Source organism: Pleurodeles waltl, chromosome 6 (genome assembly GCF_031143425.1).
Source record: "Pleurodeles waltl isolate 20211129_DDA chromosome 6, aPleWal1.hap1.20221129, whole genome shotgun sequence".
NCBI classification, from domain to species: Eukaryota; Metazoa; Chordata; class Amphibia; order Caudata; family Salamandridae; genus Pleurodeles; species Pleurodeles waltl.
Genome location: NC_090445.1, coordinates 1,272,545,351 through 1,272,572,511, shown reverse-complemented (window position 1 = coordinate 1,272,572,511; position 27,161 = coordinate 1,272,545,351). Strand labels below are relative to the sequence as shown.

The following is a 27,161-nucleotide window of genomic DNA, read 5'->3' as shown; positions in this document are numbered from 1 at the left end:
ATTGCTGTATACCCGGTATAGAATGAAAACGCGCTGCAGGGTGCAGCTCATTTATTGGCTCTGGGTACCTAGGGTTCTTGATGAACCTACAAGCCCTATATATCCCCGCAACCAGAGGAGTCCAGCAGACGTAACGGTATATTGCTTTCGAAAATCTGACATTGGAGGAAAAAGTCACAGAGTAAAACGTAGAGAAAAAATTATGTTTTTTTCACCTCAATTTCAATACTTTTCTTTTTCAGTTATTTTCTGTAGGAAACCCTTGTAGGATCTACACAAATTACCCCTTGCTGAATTCAGAATTCTACCTTTCAGAAATGTTGCGGTTTCTGGGATCCAGCATTGGTTTCATGCCCATTTCTGTCACTGACTGGAAGGAGGCTGAAAGCACAAAAAATCGTAAAAATGGGGTATGTCCCAGTAAAATGCCAAAATTGTGTTGAAAAATTGGGTTTTCTGATTCAAGTCTGCCTGTTCCTGAAAGCTGGGAAGTAGGTGATTTTAGCACTGCAAACCCTTTGTTGATGCCATTTTCAGGGGAAAAACCACAAGCCTTCTTCTGCAGCACCTTTTTCCAATTTTTTTGAAAAAAACGAAATTTTTACTGTATTTTGGCTAATTTCTTGGCCTCCTTCTGGGGAACCCACAAAGTCTGGGTTCCTCTAGAATCCCTAGGATGTTGGAAAAAAAGGACGCAAATTTGGCGTGGGTAGCTTATGTGAACAAAAAGTTATGAGGGCCTAAGCGCGACCTTCCCAAAAAACAGTTTTTCTTCACCTTTCGGTGATAGAAAGTTCTGCAATCTAAGAGGAGTCACAAATTTCCTTCCACCCAGTAGTCCCCTAAGTCTCCCAATAAAAATGATTACTCAGTTGTGTAAGTAAGGTGTTGAAGTGGCACGTCAACGAAGGTAGGCAATAAGTTCTTCTATAAAGTTCTTTATTTGTAATTCTTAAGTTTCTCTTAAAGCGGCCCAACCACCCGACAGAAGCCCGACAGCCCGTCTGCACAGATGCCACGGCTCACAACGTCTGCCGATCCAACCTCCAGCTGAATCACTCTAGAACCCAGGTGTTCTAGAATACAACACATCCCCCTTACAACAACCATCAAACAACACATAAGAATGTGCAGAATAACATGTGAGAAAACAAAACAAAGGAGAAAATGAACAACAAAAGTTCCATACAAAAAACAAAAAGATATTGAAATACGTAAGTTACACATAGTCTTTAAGATAGGCAGGGCTCTGCGTTTTCCTAGAAGAGTTTCTCAGCAAAATTTTGACTTCCAACACTCTGTTTCCAGGATTGCTTTCTACTTTGGTCGAGTCTTCGTGATCATCTTGACTTTCCTGTACCACTCCACCCTTTTATAGAACCACTCTATTCAGATTCCACACAAGATGGTCACAGGTTTTTACAGCATTGGTAAATGTCTTAATGACTTTTAAGGGTTTGGATAACATATTCCCACCAATAGACAGACCAGGGCGTTTTATCATAACCAAATCCCAACTTTCACTTTGGTCACCTTAACCGCATGATTACAATCAAAATGGACTTTGCTTTTCCTCACTTTGGATAGTGCTCTCTCCTTTCTATAGATATTTTTATCAATACGCACCCCATTATTCAAAAATCTGTTCACCCAACCTGGTTCTAGAACAGTGTTAGGACACCTTCCTTGAAACAAGACAAACGGTGATACCCCAGTTGTTGTATGTGGAGTCATTCTATATATTCTAACTCTCTTAATGACCTCATCTTTCCAGTTCTTGTTGTTATTCTTGGCTAGTGCTATGGTTTCCTTCAAGGTCCTGTTGAACCTTTCAACCATACCATTGGCTTCTGGATGGTAAAGAGCACTTTTTTATGATTGATCCCACATAGCCGAAGAAAGTCCTCCATCTCCCTGGAAACAAGTTGAACTCCATTATGTGTAAGAAGAGTTTCAGGTAAGCCCTCCCTTAGAAATAGATCTTTGAAAAAGCTTATCACACATTTAGTTTCAATACCTTTAGAGAAATGAATTTCTGGCCAACGAGAAAATATATCGATTACAGCGATGATGTACATTTCTTGACCACTTCCATGTACAGGACCAAGTATATCCAAGGCAACATACTTCCACGGCTTTTCAGGCCGATTTCTCAACACCATGGGTTGGTTTCATACTTTTCTCACTCTCAGAACATTTCACACATTCCCTCACTAGACGTTCAACTTGGATATCCATACCAGGCCACCAGTAACTAGATCTCAATCTCTCTTTCGTCTTAGAGATCCCAGAGTGTCCCTCATGAGCTAAATCCAGTAGCTCTTTTCTTAGTTTGGTTGGAGGTACTAATCTTGTACCACGTAACAGTAACCCATCTCTGGTCGCCAACTGGTCTTTTATAAGCCAAAACTCCTTACACTTATCTCCACCTTGGTGTTTGTGTTTCCATCCACTTATGATGAGATCAATTACACCCTGTAAAGTAGAATCACCTTCCAATTCAAGGTGCCATCTCTCCTCCGAAATCACAGCTTGGTTGATCTCGCAAACAAAATCTACTCCTTCTTCACATACCCCATCATCACAAGAAACTGAGGTCTTTTCAGAAACTAATCTGGATAGGGTGTCTGCTATCACATTCTCAACTCCGAGAATGTATTTCACTTCAAAATTGAATTCTTGGAGGTCAACCACCCACCTGGAGATTCTAGAGGAAATAGAATCCACCCCTTTTTTATTGAAAACCTCACACAAAGGTTTATGGTCCGTTCTGACAATGAATGACAATTTCTCAATTTCTTGATGGCCCAATGTACAGCTAACTCTTCTCTTTCTATCACTGAATACTTATTTTCAGCACCTTTGAGACTCTTGGACAAAAACATTATGGTATTCTGGGGCCCACAACCACCCTGTTATAATACCGCTCCCAACCCGGTAAAGCTGGCATCAGTCATGATTATGGAATTATTTTTTGGGTCAAAGTTTCTGAGACAAGGAGCTAAAGATAATTTCTCCTTGATCAAATTAAATTCCTTTTCACACAACTCACTCCATACAAAGTCAACTCCTTTTCTTAAAAGGCCTCTCATGTTATAGGTGATCTCGGCAAAATTCTTAACAAATTTGTGGTAGTATTCAACCATTCCTAAAAAACCTCATGAGCTATTCTTTTGTGGAAGGGGACACTATCGCCTGAATTGTGTTGACAAGATCAGCTTTGGGGGCAACACCCTCACCTGTTATGATGTGGCCTAAGTAGTCAATAGGCTTGGTACCAAATTTGCACTTCTCCAATTTGACTGTTAAATTGTGATCACTTACTCTCCTTAACACTTGTCGGACCCTAACATCATGTTCGGCATGATCTCTCCCATAGACAAGAACATCATCCTGGTATACACAAACCCCTTCTAAACCTCTCAGGATCCTCTCTATGACCCTCTGGAATACAGACTCCGCCGAGATTAAACGAAACGGAAGTCTGGTATACCTAAACGTGACAAAAGGTGTTATGAAGGCTGTGAGATCCATAGAAGCTTCAGAAAGTTGGATTTGATGATAAACCGAAGACAGATCGATAGTTCTAAATACCTTGGCATCTCCTATCATCATTAGTAATTGGCCAATATTAGGTAATGGGTACCTATCTACAGCCACACATTTGTTCAACTGTCTGAGGTCAACACATAAACTGAGTGAACCATTGGATTTCCTAGCTGTAACTACTGGGGCCAACCAAGCAGTGCTTTCAACCTCCTCAATGATGCCTTGTGACTTTAGCTTATTCAATTCATTCAGCATCTCTTCTCTGACATTAATTGGAACATCTCTAACTTTACTACAGAAAGGAATAGAACCTGGAAGAAGTTTAATGTCATGCTGATAATCTTTTAAGCAACCTAACTCATTTCTGAAAACACCCGAAAATTCTTGAGACAAGGCTTGTTGCAAATTGAATTCAGAGTCCTGATGTGACACAGACTCAACATGGGAAATGCCTTTCAAAATGATAGGATCAACACTATTGCAATCCAAGGTCCTTTTGATGCCACCAGCTAATGATGCTGTCACCCTTTTTAGACACATATATCTTACCAGACGTAAAACGTCCTTTGTATTCAATTAGACCTATGAAGTATCCATATATTTGAATTACTTCACCCCCATAAGCACATGGTTTGATGTCAGGTTTGAGAAGATTGATGTTACCTTTCAGACAACGAAATAAAAAATCCTTGGAGACAATGGTGATCTTAGCCCCAGAATCAAACAACTCCTGTGTCTGCATTCCTTCCACTAAATAAAATCAAGAGGACCTCTATTCCTCCCAACCTAAAGAACAATTTGTCCACCATCCAAATTTTTTAGAGTCTAGTACTTCATCAAAATCAGTGTGAACATCATGTACACTTGACTTGGCTTTTCATAACCTGCAGACAGAAGCAAAGTGTCCTTGCTTCTTACAAAATGTACATACTGTTCTGAGAGCTGGACATTTCTTATCATTAGCAAAGTTTCCCTGTTTATCACATCGAAAACACCTTTTCTCTCTCACAGTAGGAGAAGACTCTAACCCTTTCTTTTTAGTATAAAGGCTTTTCTTATTATTTTCTGCTACAGTACAAACCACCCCAGAGGATTCTACACCAGGGGAAACCTTTTTAATGACGTCCACGCATTTCAAAGTGTGTTCAATTCTTTTCGCAACCATCAGAACATTGTCCAGAGAGGGCTCGTCTCTAAGCCACAATTCCTCCCGAACCTTCTCTATGTTACAACCCAACATGAATTGTTCCCTTATTCTCTCATCAGTGAGTGACGCAAATTTGTACGAAGAGGAAAGACGTCTGAGATCTGTTACATACTCTTCCACTGATTCACCCTCCCTTTGCAGTCTTTTCCCAAAATAATAACGTTCTAAGATGGTACTCACTTTAGGAAGATAGTGGATATCTAATTTACGTATACAAATTTAAAATTCATTAAGATCTATTGCTTCACTGTCTGGAATATCTGGAAGATGATCAAATACTTCTTGGCCTTCCGATCCCAAACAGTGAAGTAATAAAGTAGTACGTCATTCAGCACTTAGTGACGTACCACATACTTTGGCATATCGCTCAAATAATTTCTTCCATTTCACCTATTTAATGGGAGGTTCCCCTGGAGAAGATAGAAAAAATGGAGGCGCGGTTACATTTTGCATTTTCAGAACAAAGAAGACCTTCTGCACACTAGACTACAATACTTAGTAAGCAAGACTGAAAAAACATGAAATTATGCTGTGCACAACAGCGGAAGAAAAAAACAAAGATTGTGCATGTCCATCAGTAGAGTGTATATTAAAATTGTGTGAATGTCACGTCAGTGAAAGAAGAATTGAAAGTTTGTGAAAGTTCTTGAGTAAAGCTGTGTGCATCAGCGAAGTACTGACTGAAACGTACACACAAAGTTCAGGAAGCTGTGTACATCAGCGTTGAAGAAGAAAAAAAACAAAAAGAAGACAAGAGAAAAAAAATTATGCACGACAACCAAGAGGCTTTTTCACCAGAAGAAAACAGCAGGCGTCACAAAGTAAGTAAGACTCCGTTGCTATGTAAACACAGCAACCAGTGTAGACGGTGAGCGGATTGAGGAAATGATGTGCGAGGTTCCAGTTGGCACTCCGTGCGTATACTCTGTTGCTATATAAATATAGCAACAGCACAGAGAGCTGACGCGTGTGTAAAGGATTCCTTCGCGTTCTCCGTTGCTATGACGCTTATATAGGACGAATTCCCTCATGCACCACTTTGAAAAACTACTGGGTGGTGCGCGAGCGTCCCGGATACTCGGGAAGTGAAAAAAAGAAAAATAACTCAAACCGTGCCTGCTCTCCGTTGCTATGTACATATAGCAACAGCACGGAACGCGATGACGCGTGCGGAGGCGAAATACCTCATGCACCACATTTAAAACTACTGGGTGGTGTGCGAATGTCGCGTACACTCAGGAAATGAAATATGAAAACAAAAAATACTCAATCCTCACTGCCGGATGGAATTGGAGAGGCAGGCCAGGAGCAGGGGCCTCGCCTCACCGTCGGACCAAATTAATCCCACGCTGCTGTCGAGCAGAATGTGTTGGGCCGGATCAACTGCATCCCATCCTCGTCACCAGTGTTGAAGCGGCATGTCAACGAAGGTAGGCAATAGGCTCTTCTATAAAGTTCTTTGTTTGTAATTCTTAAGTTCCTCTTAAAGCGGCCCAACCACCTGACAGAAGCCCGACAGCCCATCTGCACAGACGCCACAGCTCTCAACGTCTGCCGATCCAACCTCCAGCTGAATCACTCTAGAACCCATGTGTTCTAGAATACAACATAAGCCTAGTACCCGCGACAGGAATAGATCACAAAACGGTCAATGCTGGTCTTTACAAGAGGGCTAATGTTGACCCTGGGGTGATCCATTCCTGACGCAGGCACGCAAGTGGGGTAGCGTTTTTATCAGGACAGGTGGGGAAACACTGGGTGGTAGGAATTTTGTGGATCCCAGCATATTCCTGTAGTTTGTGTAACACAAATGTAAGAAAAAATTGTGCTTTCATTCAAAATGTCGGCTTTGCAGGGTATTCTTGGTAAGAAAACATTTGGGAATCTACACAAGTCACTCCTCTGTGGACTTCCCCAGATATCTAGTTTCCAGAAATGTGTGGGTTTGGTATGTTTCCATATATGGACGCCAGCCCAGGACCAGGGGAGGGAGAGTCACCCCTTTCAGACGAGGCCTTTCCGAACATCGGGAAGATCATTTGGGGCTGTTTTCCCCACCGGAGCAGGAAGCAAGCGGCCTTCACCGAAGCAGGAAGCGACCGCAAGGCCGCTTCCTGCTCAGGTAGAGAAAACCGATAGTGACGTCAGCGTGCCTCGTGAGGGGTGGGGAGGGTCAAGGGGAGACACAGAAGATCTTCTGTGCCTCCCGGACTATTTATTAACCCCCTCTCTGCTGTCGGCCACTGGTCGTGATCCGCACCATGGAGGTAGTGTGGGCGTTGGCCAGTGGCTGACGCCCGCACTAAAGCGGTTAATGGACATCAGCTGTTCACAGCCTCCAAAGAAGAGCTGGAAATCCACTGTTTTTAGTGTTTCCTAGCTGGTCATCCCTGACACCATGTGATATTGGCTCCTCACTGAGTGACCATGTTAAGGGAGCTGGTTTTGTGTGACAAATGGTGTCACGGTGTGAGCTGGCAGTTTTGTAAGCAGGTTCCCGTAAGACTGAAAATAATCAATAACTAAAAAAGGCAGATGGGAACTACAAGCTATATTTGCAGAATACCTGGTAATATATCCCAGGACCCTGAAGTACATTAACAAAAATGTTTACTACTGAAGAGGTAAACGATATATGATGTTATTTCTAAAGTTCTAGTACATTTACATGGAATTTACAACACAATTCTCAAAGAACCTTTGCAGAAACAAATGCTTATTTGTGTCTTTATCTAGGCATATGGGCAATTTGCTTGGACAAACCCTCTGCACCCGGATGTCTTTCCAGGAGTGAGGAAGATGGAAGCAGAGGTTGTTCGGATGTCATGCACTTTGTTTAATGGCGGCCCAAACTCCTGTGGAACAGTAAGTTTTTGATGTTTTTTAAAATTCCTGGATATGGAATTTATATTGGCAACCAGTCACAATTTTGAATTCAACGTGGGATTGTTTAATTTTATTTGCCCACACTGCCCCTTTTGCTTTAAGATGAATGATTTTCCTTCATTAGTTGTTTTTCTGGTGCACATTTATTCATTTAGTAACAAGGTTGTTTAATGTAGGTGTGAGGCACATGTAAGAATTTAAATGATAAAATAAATTTATCACTGATGGAAAAAGTACATTTGACCTTTTTGACTCCAGTATCCCAGAATGATGTTACAATCTAACACACTGGCTCTTAATCGTTTGAAGTCTGTGGACACTCTCCATCCTCCTGCTGAATTATTGTTGGAAGCCAGGAACTGCCACCTGCCTAATTTTACAATTTGAATTCAAAACAATATACAGAATTACAGACCTAAGTATAAATCAAACAAGTTCACAATTCTTTTTCTAGAAAATTGGATCTGTGTTTGCCTCACGTATCACTTTATTCTTTGCTTCTAGGGTCTGCTTTCTCTTTATCTGTGCTTTGCTTGAGGCCTCCATTTTTGCATACTAGATCGCATTTGCTATACTTACACTATTCCCATGAATCAAAATAAGGACACAATATAATTTTTGGCCTAAAATTTCAAATTCCTTCTCATTTACTGATCGTTTTACATTTTCAAATTTTGCTTTATTACTTGTGTATATATATACTTTATTTTTCTACTAATATTTTTCTCCTCAGTCACCTACCACTGAGAAGGCATCATAGACCGCAGGTTAATAGCCACTGATCTAAAACAAATGTCACTTATGGATTGACATTGATTGACAGACCTGCATCTCTTAAAATGTTCCACAATCAGAGACTGGCTCTGTACAATGCAGTTAAAACTCAGAGTGGTAAAGCTGAAGATGCAGTTAGTGCACCACATTAAGAATGTGCAATGCCAAATATAGAAAGAAACCATATACTACTTGCAGTACAGAAACATATATGTGACTAGTTTTAATCACCAGCAGCCTTTTATCAATGTTTTTAGCTCGAACATAAAGGTATAATTGTAGGTATGAGTTGTGACCACTTTCAGCTTACATATTTCCAGGCCAAACCTCCCAGTCTTTTTCTCTAAACGCATTTATCAATTTAAACACCGAAGTGGGGGTGACCTAAGGTGGCCATGCGTCATAAAGCACAGGTGTCCTCTGGCATCATTATCTGTGGTGTACAGTGGAGGTCTCCTCCAGTCAAAAAACAGGGTTGTATGTGTTGCCTTTAAATCTGGCCTGCAGTAAATTTGACAGTGAGGATGAAGCAGGAAAGGCTTTGTCGAGATCACACTTCCAGCTGTTTTCCCGTTTGTTAGGTGTCTGACTTTTCTGTGGAGTACTCTGACATAGTAGGAAGATGAGCATGTTTTAGGTAGAGACTGTAGTTACATAGCATTGATGCGGAGCAAGTGGCACTCAACTGAACAAGAGAGACAATGTGGGTATAGTTTCTTGTAGAGTGATGGGGAATCTGAAAGAACAGAATAAAAGGATCCTCTCTCCTCTTTCTTTTTGTAACTTCCACTCTTTAAATCTTGATAAGAAGTGGAGATTAAGTTCAAAGTAGGCTTTGTGTAGCAGAGAATGAAATGCTGATTGCTGACATTATGTTGGGTGCATTAATTTGGAACAAAAACAATACCATTCCAGCTGTGGAGTGAAAGCAGTGATGGTACTTATGAGGTGGGATGCAGTGGATGTAGGTTGGGAATGTGGAAGTAGAAAAGGTTTTATTGATTTAGGGGCTGTGAACAATAGAGACCAAAGACTATAGTGCTGGGGGAAACTCCTGGTTGTGGTGCATGAAAAGTTAATTAAGGCAAGGCGTTGAATTTTATGTAACTCAGTATTGACTGAGGAACTGAAGATACTAACAGCACATCTGTTTGCAATGGGCTACTTATTTTTAATAAGCAAATAAAGTAATAGCTCTGCCTTGGTTTTAAAATCCAAGTATTTCTATTACGAAGTTATCGTCAGTCTATGGCAGCTATTTAATTTTTGTATAGCATGACAGCACTGCCATCACCAGACAACTATGGGAGCATCACCATAGATGGGCTTTGACTCTGCCCACATGAAGCTAGTAGTACATGATTTGATTGAGCAGATGCTGTGTGCATTTGCAAAAAGGGCTTGCCTTCTACACAGCTGTGATCATTTTGCTTATTTATCCAGCTACATGAGCTGGAACCTACAGGGGTGCACACATTACACTGTAATGCTTTTAAAGTATTTTTGCTAAGTAGCCAATTCATGGTGCTTTTCTCTGGCAGCAGCACAGATGGGGAAAGGACAGTCATTAACCTACATGGATGTTTAGTTTCAGCTTCACAGTTCAACTGTCACCTGACCTTTGTAACCTACACCGATCTTATTCTACACTTCTTTGCTTCCACAGAAATACATATCCATTTATATGTTATTTACTTGTAATGATTCACATAACCATACCACATTCCTTTAAAGCCAGACCTATTGGCATTGCCAGTGCTTGATTTGTTTAAGTATTCAGACAGTCTGTTAGCATTGTGCAGACTTGCTGGAAGAAACTATGGGTGTTTTTGTGCAGTTATACTGAGGGTCTCTTGGGGCCATATGTACAACACAGTTTTGCACTCGCAAACTGCAAAATCGCCTTGTTAGATGTACTATTCCCATTTTGCAAGACAATAACAGCATTGCGGCTCACAATCAGAAAGAGGTGTTCCAAGGGTGTCCCCTCCTAACTGCGACTTGCAGGCCCGTGTATGATTGTTCTGTGACCTTCAATGCGGTCGCAAAACAATCACAGTTAACACCAATTCCAAATCAGTGGAAGCCCATTTGGAAACGGTACTCCTTTCCCTTTTGTGACTGTGGGCACCAACATTTTTTCAGAGCAGGTAGTAGTCCCACGGACCACTGCTTACTCTAAAAAAAAATTAAAAGCTAACTTTTCATTTTTGTTTTTTAAATGCATCGCGTTTTCCTTTAAGGAAAGCGGGCTGCATTTAAAAAAACAAAAAATTACTTTATTGACAAAGCAGTCACGGACATGGTGGTCTGCTGAGCCCAGCAGGCCACCATTCTTGTGATTGTTGCCATTCACAAATGGGTCGCAATTTGTGACCCACCTCATGAATATTAATGAGGCAGGTCCCTTGCGACCCATTTGCGAATCGTAAACAGTGTGGTTGACACTGTTGTACATTTTGTTTTGCGACTTGCAATTTGCGAGGCACAAAACAGAATGGTTGTACATCTGGCCCTTAGTGTCTAAACCTTGTTCATATTTGCCAGTGTAGGTGCTTCAGCAGTTTTCCTCCCATTCCCCTGCTCTCAGTTCGCGTTTACCTGGCTATGAAATATTAGCATTGCGTGCGCTCATCCAGTATAGTTGCTGCTGCCAAGAACCTCAAAGCAGCATTAGATACAATACAGGCACCCTTTTCCACAGCTTCGGTTTCTGCATAACATATGAATAATTAATGTTGCAGCCCGCAGCCTCCCAATCACACACGGCAATTTCACACATTAACGTTTGTCATGATAGCCAGTCATATATTTCAGTCTATTATAAGCTGTTGTTGGGTTGCAGTGGATTAACGAGTTGCCACTGTCTGGGTTTTTGAAACTTTGAATATGTATTTTTTTATGTTTGAGATTTGTTAAAGCTTTGCTGACCAATGGGGGATCTTTCTAAGGTCTGAAGAATCATGTCTCCATTCACATATTTAACACAGTACTTTACCATTGGATTTTGAGATACTCATATGTTAAAATACATATTCACAAAAAGCTGAAAGTGTTATTTTAGGTGCCAGACAAACCTTTTCCTGCATTTTAACCGCTTTATAAAGCACAAGATAATTTCAGCATTTTTCCAAAAAGTTTCATACACAATAAACGTACATAGGTCAGCAGGCTACATTCTTCTGCCCACCACAGCATATAGTATGCGACAGTGGGTCAGCCCACTTAATAACCCATTGGCACAAAGTTTGTGCTTTTTGGTCACATATGCTTAAAATTAGTTCCTTACTCTACAGTGATAAAGTTGCTTCAGAGTGCACTCTTTTTTTTTTATATTATCTTTAAACAACTTCTATTTATTTAGCCAGCACTTTGGGTGCTCAGTTACACAATTAAATAGTTATTTATTTCCTGTCTCCTTTTTAGTCTTTGCCTACCAGACAACGAAATGTTTAAGTTGGAGAAAAGACCTATTATCAGCTTGCATTGGGCTCTGAGCCCGCCTGTTGCTTACCATAGGCTGGCTTTATACTCAGTTTCATTTGGTTGGCTTTTATTCATCAGCTTGTGTGGGCTTTTACTTTTTCTTCTTGTGTAGTGTCCTCCTCTGCTCACTCTTTAAACACTACTTTATTCATTTTGGTTATGCACTTCATGAGTGCATGTGTTTTCCAGCTGTCTCGCTTGTATAGTGCTCTCCCCCACCCACTCCCGCCATGCTCTGTTTTGCTCTCTCTATCCTGTGTACTTTCTCCCACTCCTCTCACCTTGATTTTTCCTCCGCATTAATTCTTCCCCAACAGCTCTATATTCCTCTCTATAGCCCATATGCTTCTTTTCCCCTCATGCTCCACCCTCCTCTTTCGCCATTGTTGCTTCTCTGGTTTTCTCTCGTTCTCTGTAGTGCTGTCTCTCCCCACACATGGCTTATGCCTCTTGTTGATTCACCTGAGTTGCTTCCTTATTGCTTCCTCCTGTGCCTCAAAAAACGAAAACGTGCTTTTGCTCTTCGTTTTGTTTTTTAACTATCGATCCAACTCGGATTGGTACATAAAAAGGAATAAAAGAAGTGTCTGTGTCATTTTGTGGGCTTGATATTAGTGTTGCACTCGCCTATAAAATTAGGTGGGTGGACGGGTCATAAATATTGACTTTTTTTGTTTACTCTGTAGCCACGCTATTAAACATCACTAAAATCCATAGGCAAAGCCAATAGGCCCCAGAGGAGAAATTTGTTGGCTTTGCCAGTGCTTGTTGAAGTTACTGTTAAAAAAAAGTTCACATCATACTGTAAGATTGTAGCTGCCTTCGACTTTAGTGTTTTATTGGGTGATGATTTCCAATTGACACCTTTGCAAAAATAATGAATTGCATGGCACAATCGAAAGGCTTCTTCATTTATTAAAACAGTTCAAATCAAATCATTAACATTTATAAAGCGCGCTACTCACCCGTGCGGGTCTCAAGGCGCTAGGGGGAAGGGGTTACTGCTGCTCGAAGAGCCAGGTCTTGAGGAGTCTCCGGAATACGGAGTGGTCCTGAGGATGGTGGGGAGGGTGTTCCAAGTCTTGGCTGCCAGGTAGGAGAAGGACCTCCCACCTGCTGTGGAGCGGCGGATGCGAGGGACGGCGGCGAGAGCGAGGCTGGTGGAGCGGAGAAGACGGGTGGGGGCGTAGAAGCTGAGGCGGCGGTTGAGGTGTTCTAGTCCCTTGTTGTGGAGGGCTTTGTGTGCGTGGGTGAGGAGTCGGAAGGTGATCCTTTTGCTGACGGGAAGCCAATGCAGGTGTCTCAGGTGGGCGGAGATATGGCTGTTGCGGGGTATGTCGAGAAGTGGGTCCAAGATGAAGCCGAGGTTGCGAGCGTGGTCTGAGGGGGTCGGTGCGGTGCCAAGGGCCACCAGGAGTCGTCCCAGGCGGTCGGGGTGTTACCGAGGATGAGGACTTCTGTTTTGTCTGAGTTCAGTTTCAGACGGCTGAGTCTCATCCAATCTGCGACGTCCTTCATACCATCTTGCAGGTTGGTCTTTGCGCTGGTGGGGTCCTTGGTGAGGGAGAGTATAAGTTGAGTGTCGTCGGCGTAGGAGGTGATGATGATGATGCTGTGCTTGCGTACGATGTCTGCGAGGGGGCTCATGTAGACATTGAAGAGTGTCTGGCTGATCGAGGAGCCTTGTGGGACGCCGCAGATGATCTCGGTGGGGTCTGAGCGAAAAGGTGGGAGGTAGACTCTTTGAGAGCGGTTGGAGAGGAAGGAGGCGATCCAGTCCAGGGCCTGACCTTGGATCCCGGTGGAGCGGAGGCGGGTTATTAGGGTGCGGTGACGGACTGTGTCGAAGGCAGCCGAGAGGTCGAGGAGGATGAGGGCGACTGTTTCACCGTTGTCCATCAGGGTTCTGATGTCGTCTGTGACTGAGATGAGGGCGGTTTCAGTGCTGTGGTTGGCTCGGAATCCGGATTGAGAGGGGTCGAGAAGGTTGTTGTCTTCAAGGAAGTTGGTAAGCTGCTTGTTGACGGTCTTCTCTATGACTTTGGCAGGGAAGGGGAGGAGCGAGATGGGGCGGAAGTTCTTCAGGTCGCTTGGGTCAGCTGTAGGTTTCTTCAGTAGGGCGTTGACTTCAGCGTGTTTCCAGCTTTCGGGGAAGGTAGCAGATGAAAACGAGGAGTTGATGATGGTCTGGAGGTGCGGGGCGATGATGTCGTCGGCTTTATTGAAGATGAAGTGTGGGCAGGGGTCCGAGGGGGCACCGGAGTGGATTGAGTTCATGGTGGTTTTGGTTTCTTCTGTGTTGATGTGGGTCCAGGCGTTGAGGGTGATGGCTGGGGGTGTGGGTTCAGTGTTGGTCGGCTGGGTCTGGTGTCCGAAGCTGTCGTGTAGGTCGGTAATCTTACGATGGAAGAAGGTGGCGAGGGAGTTGCACAGGTCTTGTGAGGGCGTGATGGCGTTGGGGTTGGAGAACTCTTTTACGATGCTGAAGAGTTCTCTGCTGTTGTGGCTGTTTTTGTCCAGTCTGTCTGTGAAGAAATTCCTTTTGGCTGCGCGGATCAGGTGGTGGTGTTCACGGGTAGCGTTCTTGAGGGCGATCATGTTGTCTGCGGTGTGGTCCTTACGCCAGGCTTTCTCGAGGGCGCAACAGGATTTCTTTGATTCTTTAAGGGTGTCAGAGAACCAGAGAGGTTTTTTGGTGTTGGCCTGTCTTGGAAGGCGTCTGAGGGTAGCGAGGTTGTCTGCGCAGTTGGTGATCTAGTTCGTGAGGCTGAGGGCTGCGTCGTTGGGGTCGCCGTTGAAGGTAGGTTGGTTGTCGATGAGCGTGGAGAAAAGCTGTTCTTCGGGGATTTTGTTCCACTGTCGACGAGGGATGGGTTGAGTGCGGAGGTGGCGGGTCTCGCGTCGGAAGGTGAAGTGGACACAACTGTGGTCGGTCCAGTGTAGAGCGGAGGCGTGGCTGAAGGAAACATGTTTGCTGGCGGAGAAGATGGGGTCAAGCGTGTGTCCGGCGATGTGGGTGGGGGTGTTCACCAGTTGCTTGAGGCCGAGGTTGGCGAGGTTGTCGAGCAGGGCGGTGGTGTTGGGGTCGTTGTTCTGTTCTAGATGGAAGTTGAGGTCGCCGAGGAGGATGTAGTCTGGCGAGGGCATGTGGGGAGATGAAGTCGGTGATGGAGTCGCTGAAGAGGGCGCGCGGTCCGGGGGGACTGTAGATGAGGGATCCTCTGAGGGTGGTCCTGGGGTCAGTGCGGATCTGGAAGTGCAGGTGCTCGGCGGCGAGGGGGGTGTCTTCGGTGGAGGTGGTGACGCTGATGGAGTCTTTGAAGACGATGGCGATTCCTCCTCCTCCTTGGTTGCTGCGGTCTTTCCTGGAAATCTTGTAGCCTTCGGGGATGGCTGTGGCGATGTCTGGGGCCGAAGAGGCGATTATCCAGGTCTCAGTGATGAAGGCGACGTCTGGTGCTGTGAAGTCCAGGAGGTCCCAGAGTTCAACGGCGTGCTTGTGGGCGGATCGAGCGTTGACCAGGATGCATTTGAGGTGGTTGAAGGCGCGTGGGCTGGTGGTCGTGGTAGTATCGTGGTGGAAGGTAAGTTTGCAGGTGTGACATGCGAAGGGTCCATGGGTACGTTTCGGGTTAGCTTGGAAGCAGGTGCTGGAGCGCCCTGGGTTGAGGGCGTGGAGGGTGATGGAGTCGTAGCGGTGCAGCGGGGTTTGGGAGTGCTGAGGACCAGGGGTCGTGGCGCTGGGCACGGGCCAGGCACGGACGGGCGCAGATGGGCTTGCTTTTGGCGCGCCTTTGGCGCGGTCGCGCAGCGGCCGCCATAAGAGGGAGGGGTCAGCTGGGGGCGGGGGACGGGAGTGGGGCGACGAATGGGAGCTGGGGGGGGGCGGGGGCGTGCAGGAGGTGGCGGCGGGAAAGCGGAGGGAGGGGGGACAGGTAGAGGGGAGAAGAGATGGGGGAGGGGGGAGTTTAGGAAGAGTTTAGGAAGAGAGTTAGGAGGAAGGTTAGGAAGATGGGGGGGGGTTGTAGAGGTGGAGGTGGGTGAGGGTGAGAGATAGAGTGAAAGGATAGGAAGATGGGGGGGTTACAGAGGAGGTGGCGAGTGAGGGGGAGAGATAGAGAGATAGGTAGATAGGGGTGTTACAGAGAGGGAGGGGAGTGAGGGAGAGAGACGAGACAGGAGCAGGAGGACAGGCGCGGGAAGAACCAAGAAGCAGGAAAAAGAAGAAGAGGAGCAGAAGAGGAGCCGAAGATCAGAAGACAGAAGAGCACCGAAGAAGGTAAAGAAGAAGAGGAGCCGAAGAACAGAAGACAGAAGAACACAGAAGAAGGTAAAGAAGAGGAGGAGCGCAAGAGACAGAGGAACACAGAAGAAGGTAAAGAAGAAGAGGAGCGCAGGAGACAGAGGAACACAGAAGAAGGTAAAGAAGAAGAGGAGCACAGAAGAATACAGAAGAAGGTAAAGAAGGAGAGGAGCGCAGGAGACAGAGGAACACAGAAGAAGGTAAAGAAGAAGAGGAGCGCAGAAGACAGAAGAATACAGAAGAAGGTAAAGAAGAAGAGGAGCGACCAGCAGCAGAGGGAAGAGCCAAGAAGAGGGACAGAGAAGAAGAAAGCACACGCAGGTCGCGGTGCAAAGAGAGAGAGAAGCACACAGAAGAAGAACACAGATGAAGACAGAAGACGGGGAGCAGGAGAGAAAGAAGAGTACAGATGAAGACTACAGAAGAAGAGCACAGAGGAAGAACAGAGAAGAAGAAAAGAGGCAGGAGAGGAGGTGAGTAGCGTGGGGCAGGGCGAGGGGCTGGGTGGTGGGGGGGGGGGTACTTACTGTGAGTTCGCTGGGCTTGCTAGGAGGTCTCAGGAGCCTGGGCCGGTGGAGCTGCAGCAGCAGGGGGAGCGACCTACCCTTGGGTCAAGTTGCATCAGTGAATGCTTTTTGAGTATATATTTTTGTTGCAAGTATTTTTTTTTTCTTTTCATGGTATTTCCTTGCAATAAAAAAAATAAAATAACCATTGCCTTAGTCCTCCATCGTTTGACCTAATGGCTTTGCCAGTTCTGGTTTATCCTGTCTTGTACATTGTTCCACAACATAGTGCCACTGTCCCTTCTGCCCCCCTCTTCCCCCACCCAATACCTTCCCACCTTCCTTCCGTACAACTAACATGGCAAGGTTTAGGTTCTGTGAAGACTCATCTTTATGACCGTTACAAAGAATAAAACTGTCTTAGAAATGTACGAGGCAATGTGGACTCTTTCGTTACATTTAGTAGTGATATTTCTATTTGCTCATCTGTTAGTCACCTCAGCTACAGAAAGTTTTCAGTAATAACCCAATGCCTCTTCATCCATCCGATGATTGTAATTGCACAGTGCCGGTCATATGAGCATCCACGTCTTTGAGGTCTAATGTGACTAATGAGCATGGATGCCCTCTTCCTTGAAATTTCAAAAGTGAAAAAATTGCAAACGGCCAAGCTGTCGTTGTTGGAGACGGGTACGAGGCTTTGAAACTCCAAACCCCCCGAATTATACATTTTCCTTCTTGAGTTGTTTACAAGGAATCTTAACCCCCTTTGCTTTGAACGAGTCTAGCAATGTACATTATCTGCCCTCCAGCCCATCTCAAATGGATGACCTCGCTGCTATTGATGATTCATATTTGCACGCAAGCACTCCCCCGCCCCCCAGCCATCTCCAGCGCCCCCACTCCCACCCCTCCACCGCAAAATGGGACTTCCGAAGTTTAGACTATTGAAGACCTGAACCTGAATAATACTGTTATTTTTTCAGATGAATATATTGTTTGTACATTAACTTGTATATGACCGGTTGTTGGTCACCTAAAACCTTTAAAGACGTTCCTAAACTCTTCTTACATAGCTATGTATCAGGATATAACAGCTAAGACCTGGTCGCCTGTGCACAGTTTAAGTATATGACAGGTTTCTCGGATATCTGTAGGACATAAATGTCATCAGTTAATTTAAGTAAATGCTAATTTGATTAGCCAAGACAGAACAGGAGCATACAAAGACATGTTCTTCAGATGGCGAGGGGCTGGTTTACAAAATAAATAACTGTTTTGACATGCATCGAAAATTGAGATCTCCAAATGTTCTGTCCCTTTTCACTGAGAGCTCACCTTTCTGTTGCTGTCTAACTCCATTGTTAGATGGCGTCAGCAAACAGCTTTAGCTCATCCAGTAAAATGTATACATGTAGTGGGTTTAGAGTCAGCCCCTGACTCTTGATTGGATGGCTTTCTTGTCTATCTCATTTCCCTGCTTCTTATTCAGTGGCTTTCCTCTGTATTCGCTGTTTGCCCCACCACTGGATCATTTCTTCATCATGTTTTCCCTGTATGATTGGGATCCTTTCTGTATTAACGCTTAGTGAACTACTTTTTAGGTTGAGCAAAGCAGTGTGAAAGTGCTGCTTTTCGGACGTGTTGGCATGTATCTGGGCTTTTAACCACGCCCTTCGCACACCCATCACTATCACTTGTTCATGGGCTTGTCTTTCAAATGTTCTTTGTTTTCGTTGGTAAATGCTTTACGTTGGTCCCTTCTTGGGGCGGTTTAGTTACCCCTTGGACATCTCCCCTGCTACATGGCTAATTGCACTTTTGCCGATACGTTTGACTGCAAGCAAACTTCTTTTTCCTTTTGTGTGCTCCTTCACTCTGAATGTCGTGGCTCTTTGAATCAGCTTGCTTATGTGAAACTGTATTACTTTTCATTTTCAATTTATGTGGCAAGAAAAGTCCAGTTAGTTTACAACACTAATAGCTTTAACTCGAGCAAATATAGACCCCTTGCATTGCAAATGCTTGTTTGTTTTCTTTTACCCCACTCTATGGGAGATCATGTGTTTTCTTGCTTTCTTTCCTGTGTGCTGCTTCCCCATTTACCACCCCAAGTATACCTTGTTGCTGTCTTTCCGCAGCTCCTGTTACTTCCTCCACCCAATCATGCTTTTAAAAAATAAAATTAAAAAATAAACACCCCCACATACTCTCCGTTGCTCCCAATTTACTCCCAGTTTTGCTGCCGTTGGAGTTGCTCTCCCTGCCATCTCTCCCCGTTGTCCCCCTGTGACCCCCCCACCTCCCCGACCCCTATTTATTTATTTAAAACATTTTCGGAGGTCCTGCAGCTTCTATTTGCTGCCCCATCACTTGTTTTTAGAACAGACTTTGGATACGTTTAACTTTACCGCTCCAAATAAGTCGTCGATCTTGGATCCGTAAATATATTTTAAAAAAGTGGATGTTGCGTGGTGAAGTACGCACTTGATGCATGTGTTTTTATGTCATCATGCTATGTGTGCTCCTGCTTGATTATGTCTTATCTGATTTTTTTTTTTTTTTTGCCAATGCTGTTTAGCCTCTGCACTAACAACTTATTTTGTTCCTTTTGCTGAATAGCATCGGCAAAATGCATTGGCACAAGCAGTAGTTGTGCATTTGCAAAGCCAAAAGGCAGTACTGATTGGCTTTAAACGTTTTTGTTTCCTCTGATTTCACATTTTCCTACAATCCTTTTATCGGTCTGTTGAGAGAGCTAATCCCATCCATTATTTTAAAAATCTACATCAATAAGAATAGAGCGGTATTGGGCTTTAGGTCACCCCTTTAGACATCGTCTTTCCTGTTATTCCCAGGTTAGGTATTGCTTCGATGCCTTGTCAGTCAAACCCATGGCATTTCGTGTATACACTTGCCGTTGGCTTACCACTGGGTATCTGAAGTACTCCCTTATTATGGCGCCTGGTGGCTCTCCTGCTCTTGTCAGGCTACTATTACGCAAAAACACAGCGCGTGCTTTTTTCCATCTCTACATGACAACACACAGCAGCTGTGCTGCCCGTCAGCTGAGGCTCATACAAATGGAAACCACCTGTTTTCCTTTTGAAGGGCTGATGACGCAACCCTCACACAATGAAGCACAGCTGCAACATCCTCTCCCGGCAGGACAAGGGCTGCCTGTCCATCTTGCCTCCTCCCATAGGCTGATTGAAGCAGTGGCAGCAGGCAGTCTGCTCGCGGTATCACACCAGATCAGAGCAGGCACCTATGGTACCTGCAGATATAGGACTACAGCCAACCCCTGTTCCTCATGCCCCACCCCGTCCCCCACACCCCGCACCCGTGCACCACCCACAAAAAATAACACAATGTATTTTGCTCTTCCACTCTTTCTTCCAAGGATACTGGAAATTAAAATGGTTCACCTTAATGTGAAAAAAAATAATTAATAAAGCCATTACCCTGTTCTCACATTATTTAGAAAAATACTTCTTATGTTACAGTGACAATATTGAAAATTGTTTACAGCACTGTGCTTGTGTAATTCAGGGACAAACAAAATTTCATTGTTTAAAAGAATTTATTTGCAATATTAATAGTCCAGTTTATGTATTAGACATATGACTAATGTCAGTAGAACCCAAAAATAATTATTCAGCTGACCTTGAGGAGCATTTATTCAGCTGACCTTGAGGAGCATAAAGGCTGAGTCGGCAGGAATTGCAACATTGTACATGTGGATTTTGGCAGTGGGTGCCCGTTTGTCTGATTTAGCTATCCTAATCAGCATGGGAAACACAGTGATCAATGACACATTTGAGTCTGTGTAAAAACATTCTTTTAAAAGTACCTTCTCTTCTCACAGGAATCAATAGGTTAACGAAAGTGGAATCCAGATAGGCTAGTCAGATGCACATTGTGTTTTCTGCTGTGCCTGAACCAACTGCACAGTGACTTAACATTCTAGCTGTGTCTCTCGACATGCTGTGATGTGGGTTAAAATTACTTTCTGTTCCTGCACTTTTGTGTTAGCGGACAGGTGGGTTGTTGTGGGCGAGATATATACCCAAAATGCATTTAAAAAATAAACAAACAAAAAGTTAATCTACATTCTAGCTTTAGTGTGTAGAGTTTGACATATCTGTTTCGTTTGTGACCATTTGTGTTTTGGAATATGTTTTGCACTTGTTTTGGGGTGGTTAGAGATGGATTTAAAACTGCATTTTAAAGTGGCTTTAACTTTGTGACCTTACTTGCAGTATTGATCAGGAACTGAAAAACGTGTATTGCGCCAGACTATACAACCAGTGAGATTGTGAGCTAAACTGCACAACCCCCTAACTTTAAGTTTGCCTGATCTACAGAGATAGGGCTTCTACTGGTTAGGGCTTGTTTTCCATTTGGTTCTTAGAGCTAGTGTTTCTTTTGGTAGTACGGCTAAGGGCTTAGTTTTCTACTGTTTCCCAGAACGCTTGTTTTGCATTGGCTGTAGGACTTGGCGCATTGTTTCCTATTGGTTCCATCAGCTAGGAGTTCTATTAGTTGTAGGGCTTGGCTTCCTATTGGTTCCTAGGGCTAGGGTTCCTATTGATCCAGGTCACCTGATCATTAGTGTTATTTAAATGAAGGGCTTAGGGAATCCAGCCCATGCAACCAGATAAAGGATATCCAGTTAGGGGTGCCTTCTGTTTGGTCCTAGAAAGTCCTAGGGCCAGAAACCCTACATCTCTACCTTTAACACTCCAGGCAAGCAACCAAACATAGACACAATCTATATCTGCTATTGCTCCCTAAGGACTACCAACCCTTAATACACACTGCTCATATACATTAACAGGATGAAGAACATAATTACTACAAAACCACCCACTTTTTCCCTTCCCTCTTCCACATCTACAAAAACAAACATTAAGGCCCTCATTATGACATTGGTGGTGAGTGATAAAGTGGCGGCAATACCACCAACAGACTGGCGGCAATTACCGTCCAATTTTGACCATGGCGGAGATAACTCCTATAGACAGCCAATGTACCACACTAGCTGCCAGGGCGTTAACACCACTGACCACGGTGGTAGCCAACAACAGCCAGGCTGAAGACAAAGTGCCACCCTCCATATTTTGACCTTGCAGTCCGCCAGGATTTCCGTGGCGGTACCAACGCCATCAAAACCCTAGTGGAAACAGAACACAGAAGTTCAAAGACACCATCGTAGATACTGGGAAGAACAACGTCGCCATGGAACCGGAACTGCAAGTCTTCCCAATGCTCATCTACGTCATGCTCCATTTGAAACACCAACGCCGACAAAGACGACGGTGAGTACAGCCGCCTAGCACACAAGGGAGGGAGGGAGGAAAACGAGAGTGACACACACATGCATGACACACACTCAACACACACACACCATACACACAACCAGCTGCAAATGAAAACCAATGGCGCACGATACACAGCAGAATAATGCAGGGACAACAAGAATGCAGTAATGAGAATGTATTGATTGAAAACAGTTACCAATAGAACCAATTGTACGAAAAACAGATATATACAAATGTACACAAAGGGCCAATGCCCAGTCCAAAGTACTAAGGGCCCACATGGCCACAGGGCACAGTCCAAGGCCCAACTCGAATCCTGACTTATATTGGATAGAACTCTGCAGGGGCATCAGTTTGCAAGTGGGCAGGCACCTCAGGGATATGGGTGTGGGGGGGGGCACCTGAGCCGAATACGGGAACAAGCCCACTGGTCTCTGGAGTGGGTGACTTTCCAACTGGTTCTGGAGGGGCTCCATGCCCATTACTCTCAGCTGGGGAGTGCAAGGCCACAGTCTCTCAGGTGGGGAACATGCCCGCTGCTTCTGGAGGGGGCCCCTTGTACAGCAGTCCCTGGAGGGTGGCCTACATGGCTTCCGCTGGTAGTGTTGGCTGCACTGTGTCAGCAGGTGAAGGTGCCTCGTGGGCAGCCTCTGCTGGAGGTGAGGGCTGCACTGTCTCAGCAGGTGAAGGTGCCTCCTGGGAAGCCTCTGCAGGAGGAGTAGGCTTGCTGCACTTCTTCAGCTGGCGGTGGGGGCCTCCTGTGACCACTGGTGATGTCACCCCAACTGCCTCCACTGGAGTTGAGGGCTTCCCCTTCATGGCAGGAGGTGTTGGATCCTTACCCTTCGTGGCAGGGGTGGAGGGCTTCTTCCTCTTCATGGCTGGATGTGCGGGCTCCTTAGCTTTCTTGGCATGAGTCGAGAGCTTCTTCCCTTCATGGCAGGAGGTGCGGGCTCCTTCCCCTTCATAGCAGGAGGTGTGGGATCCTTAACCTTCCTGGCTGGTGAAGTGGGATCCTTCACTGACTTGCCACCATGAATAGGTGGTGCCACCCCTGTCTGCGTGGACTGTTTGGCTGAGGTGCTGGGCTGGGCCGTTGGGATCCTGCTCTTATGGGCAGATCGTCGGGGAAGAGGTAAGAGGTCAATTTGGGCAAGGAAAAGCTTCTTAGGGACGGTGGGGCGGGATGAGGGAGGAGGGATGGGAGTGGTTGTTGGAGGTGTATGTATGCTGGACTTGGGTGCAAGTGCATGGGCAGTGTGCTGATGTGAGGTGGATGGCTGTTGGGTGTGTGAGTGCTTGCGTTTGTGTCCTTTAAGGGGTGGGGGAACAGACAGGGTGGTAGAGGACACAGCGGACGCGTGCATGGATGTTGTGGAGGTGTCTGAGCTGCTTGGTGTGGTGATGCTGGTGGTGGATGTGGATGTTGATGCAGTGCATGCAGGTGTGAGTGTGGACGTGACTGAGGGGGGAGACATTGGAGGTAGTGGAAGTGGTTGTGTCTGCAACTGTCTAGTGTTTGCGTGAGTGATTGTGGGATGAAGTGTGGTGACTGTGTTTGACTGTGCCACTCTTGCATGTTGTCTTGTGTGCATGCTCGTCTGTATGTGTGCATGGGATGGATGGGGGTTTGAGGAGACTGGGACTGGAAAGTGGTAGTTGAAAGGGGGTATGGTAGGAACAGGGACAATAGCTGCCATCAGAGAGGAGGCCAGCGCCTGAATTGATCTCTGTTGGGCCGCCAATCCACTGTGGATGCCCTCCAGGAATGTATTGCATTGCTGCATCTGGAATGCCAGCCCCTGGATAGCATTCACAATGGTGACTGCCCTACAGAGATGGATCTCAGAAGGTCAATAGCCTCCTCACTCAGGGCAGCATTGCTCACTGGGGCAGGGCTTGAGGGACCTGGGGCGAAGGAGATGCCCACCCTCCTGGATGAGCGGACAAAGGCAACTCATTGAGGGGCTACTGGGAGGGCGGTGCTGGTACGGGGGTTGCGGATGTACCTGCAGCTGAGGTGGTTACAGACGTGTCCGCCACCACCAAGGAGCTTCCATCGGAGGAGGTATATGAGTCTGAGTTGTCGCCTCCTGTCTGCCATGGTGCTCCCCTCACCCTCTATCCCACTGGTTCCCTCGGTGTCTGTGGACTCTGCCTCCAGGGTCCTGTGGGATGCAGCTCCCTCTGTCGCCGATGCCCCTGCTCCTCCGCCAGATGATGATAATGCACACGTGGACAGGATGACAGAAGAAAAAAGCGGAGAGAGAGAGAAAGGAAACACTTGGTCAATTACTGCACCAAAACCACAGTTGGTATACACAGCACCATCACACACAGGGATCAGGATTGAACACTATACATTGCGCTGCCAGTGATTTGGCTAGATGTCATGGCAAGATGAGGGCCACACACCGCCAACTGCACCCCTCCTGGGACCTACAAAGTCCTGACTGACATGGAATGCTAACAAGCTAGGTTACCTGCATTTGCCATACACCCATTACCCTTGAGCTGGATCACGCTACAATGTCTAGCCTGGCATTAAGGGACACCCACTAACTCACACTCACCACCTGGATCCAAAGCCCCTTGGCAATTATTGTAGTAATGCCCACTCTACTCACCCCATTGTGGCTGCTGTGATGCCCTCAAGCGCCCATTCAGCTCTGGGTAGGCCATTGCCAGTATGCGGGCCATCAGAGGAGTTGGTTTAGACAGGCACTCCTTCCTCGTTGGGAGGCCATACCCAGCTAGGCCTTTGCGGTCTTCCGTGCACAGCATCTCTGGTCCTCCCACCGTTTCCGACAGTGGGTGCTCTGCCTGCCATAGACCCCCAGGGTCCGCACATCCTTGGCGATGGCACACCATAATCCCTTCTTTTGATGGGTGCTGACATGCAGGGGGTAATATAGACAGGAGGACACATTACATATACAATCCAGCCTGTCACACATATGGCCCACCAATCCCTATCCCATTGGCACACACATCGGCCGGAGCACACCATGTACACCACTACATTACATCCCCCCGATGACAGGATGCTTGCACACACATCTCCATGCATCCTTCCCGCATGCATCGTACCCAAGTTGTACTCACCTGTTGGTCTGGAGGCCCAGACAGCAGTCCTTACTGGGGTAGGCCCCATCCACCAAATGCTCCAACTCCTCAGAAGTGAAGGCAGGTGCCCTTTCCCCGATCACACGGTCCATGATAGGTTCCAGGCACAGGTCACAGCAGCACACGCTGTGAAAGTGTTCTCCTGTTGAAGGTCAGGAAACAAGTGAGGAATCAGCAGATAGAAAATGGCGGTCATGTCCGCGGTGGTGTACACCGTCGGAGCTGATCCCCATTGGCCACTGTACTCCATAGAGCCCCATATTACGCAATAAGGAATTGCATGGTGGTGCAAGACCACCTTGAGCCATGATGGCCAACGTCAGTGGAGTTAACTCACTTCCACCTGTCCCTACATACAAGACAGGCGGTTGCCATTTCATGGTGGCGGACAACGGTTAGATCATCCTTAACTGCGTCACAGCCTAGATTAGCACATACCTCGCCATTCTCACTGTCCCATCACATAAATGCACTATGTACACCGAGGTTGAGGTTCCATTGTTCAAATTGTGACAGCCTACTCACTCTTGTGTCCCTTAGATACCTACTGCGGTGGATAAATAGGAGGAGAAGGCAAACCCCGTGTACAGAGCCCTTGTGGACTTGGCTACACTGGAGGACAGGCACATTATACTCACCTATAGACTGGACAGGGCCACAATCACAGAGCTGTGTGCCCAATTGGAGCCTGACCTGATATCAGCTCTCAGTCAACCCACTGGGATCCCCCGTCTTGTGCAAGTGCTGTCAGTTCTCCATTTCCTGGCCACTGCTTCTTTCCAAGTGACAGTGTGCTTGGCAGCTGGAATGTCACAACAAATGTTTTCTATCGGGCAAAGTTCTTGTCTGCCCAGGTGAAACACATGTGCATCTACATAGCTTTCCCCCAGGTGGACGATCTGGCCACTGTGAAGGCCAGATTCTATGCAATGGGACATATACCCAATATTGTTGGGGCCATTGACGGGACACATATTGCGCTAGTTCCTCCCGTCAGAATGAACAGGTGTTCAAGAATCGGAAGAGGTCCAGTAACTGAATGTGCAAATGGTGTGCCTGGCGGACCAGTACATATTCCATGTCAAGGCTAAGTATCCTGGGTCGGTGCAAGACGCCTTTGTCCTGAGGAATAGCAACATCCCAAATGTGATGGCCCAACTACAGAGGCACAACGTGTGGCTAATAGGTGAGCCATGGTCCCCACCCTCTGTATGTTAGTTTATGCTTTCAGGTGTCATCCCCATATCATTGTGTGAAGCTAAATGCTGTCCCTTAATACTTGTAGGTGACTCTGGCTACCCAAACCTATTGTGGCTGCTGACCCCTGTGAAGTATGCCAGGACAGGGGCTGAGGAACGTTCTAATGAGGCACATGGGCAAACTAGAAGGATAATCGAGAGGACTTTCGGGCTCTTGAAAGCCAGGTTCTTCAGGTGCCTCCATCTGACAGGTGGATCCTTGTGCTTCTTACCCGGGAAGGTCTGCTAGATAGTAATGGCATGCTGCATGTTACACAACCTGGCCCTCAGACACCACGTACCTTTTCTGCAGGCGAAGATGACTGGAGATACCCCTGTGGCAGCAGTGGACCCTCAGGACAGTGAGGATGAGGAGGCAGATGATGAGGACAACGGAACATCAGTTATACATCAATACTTCCAATGACACATAGGTGAGACAGTGCAACTGATTATTCCTCTGACTATTGATGTTTTCTGTGTGGCTGTAGCATGATGGCATTAACTTCCATTGCATCTCAACGTACTGTCATCTATGACTTGTCATTTTACAGATGTTGGTGAGATAACAATTGTGTACTGTTGTGATGAGTACAGACAGCTACAGGTGATTATTTCTATGTTCTCACAGTGTTCAGATCATTTGCACTAGAATGTGACTGTTTCTATAAATGCATACTTTCAACACATAAAATACTAGTAGTCAGGTTGTGTTCAAGGGTGTTTATTGTAGTGCTATGAAATTTAGGGAAAAGTGCAATG

At 45.8% G+C, this 27,161-nt stretch overlaps 1 protein-coding gene across 1 annotated transcript in view; it reads left to right on the top strand.

Annotated features, from left to right (window-relative positions):
• Positions 1–27,161, top strand: part of SGPL1 (sphingosine-1-phosphate lyase 1) — a 434,641-nt gene that overhangs the window by 200,364 nt on the left and 207,116 nt on the right. The window contains exon 6 of the mRNA XM_069240571.1: positions 7,493–7,621. Within this exon, the coding sequence (XP_069096672.1) occupies positions 7,493–7,621 (129 nt within the window). The remainder of the gene's footprint in view (positions 1–7,492; positions 7,622–27,161) is intronic.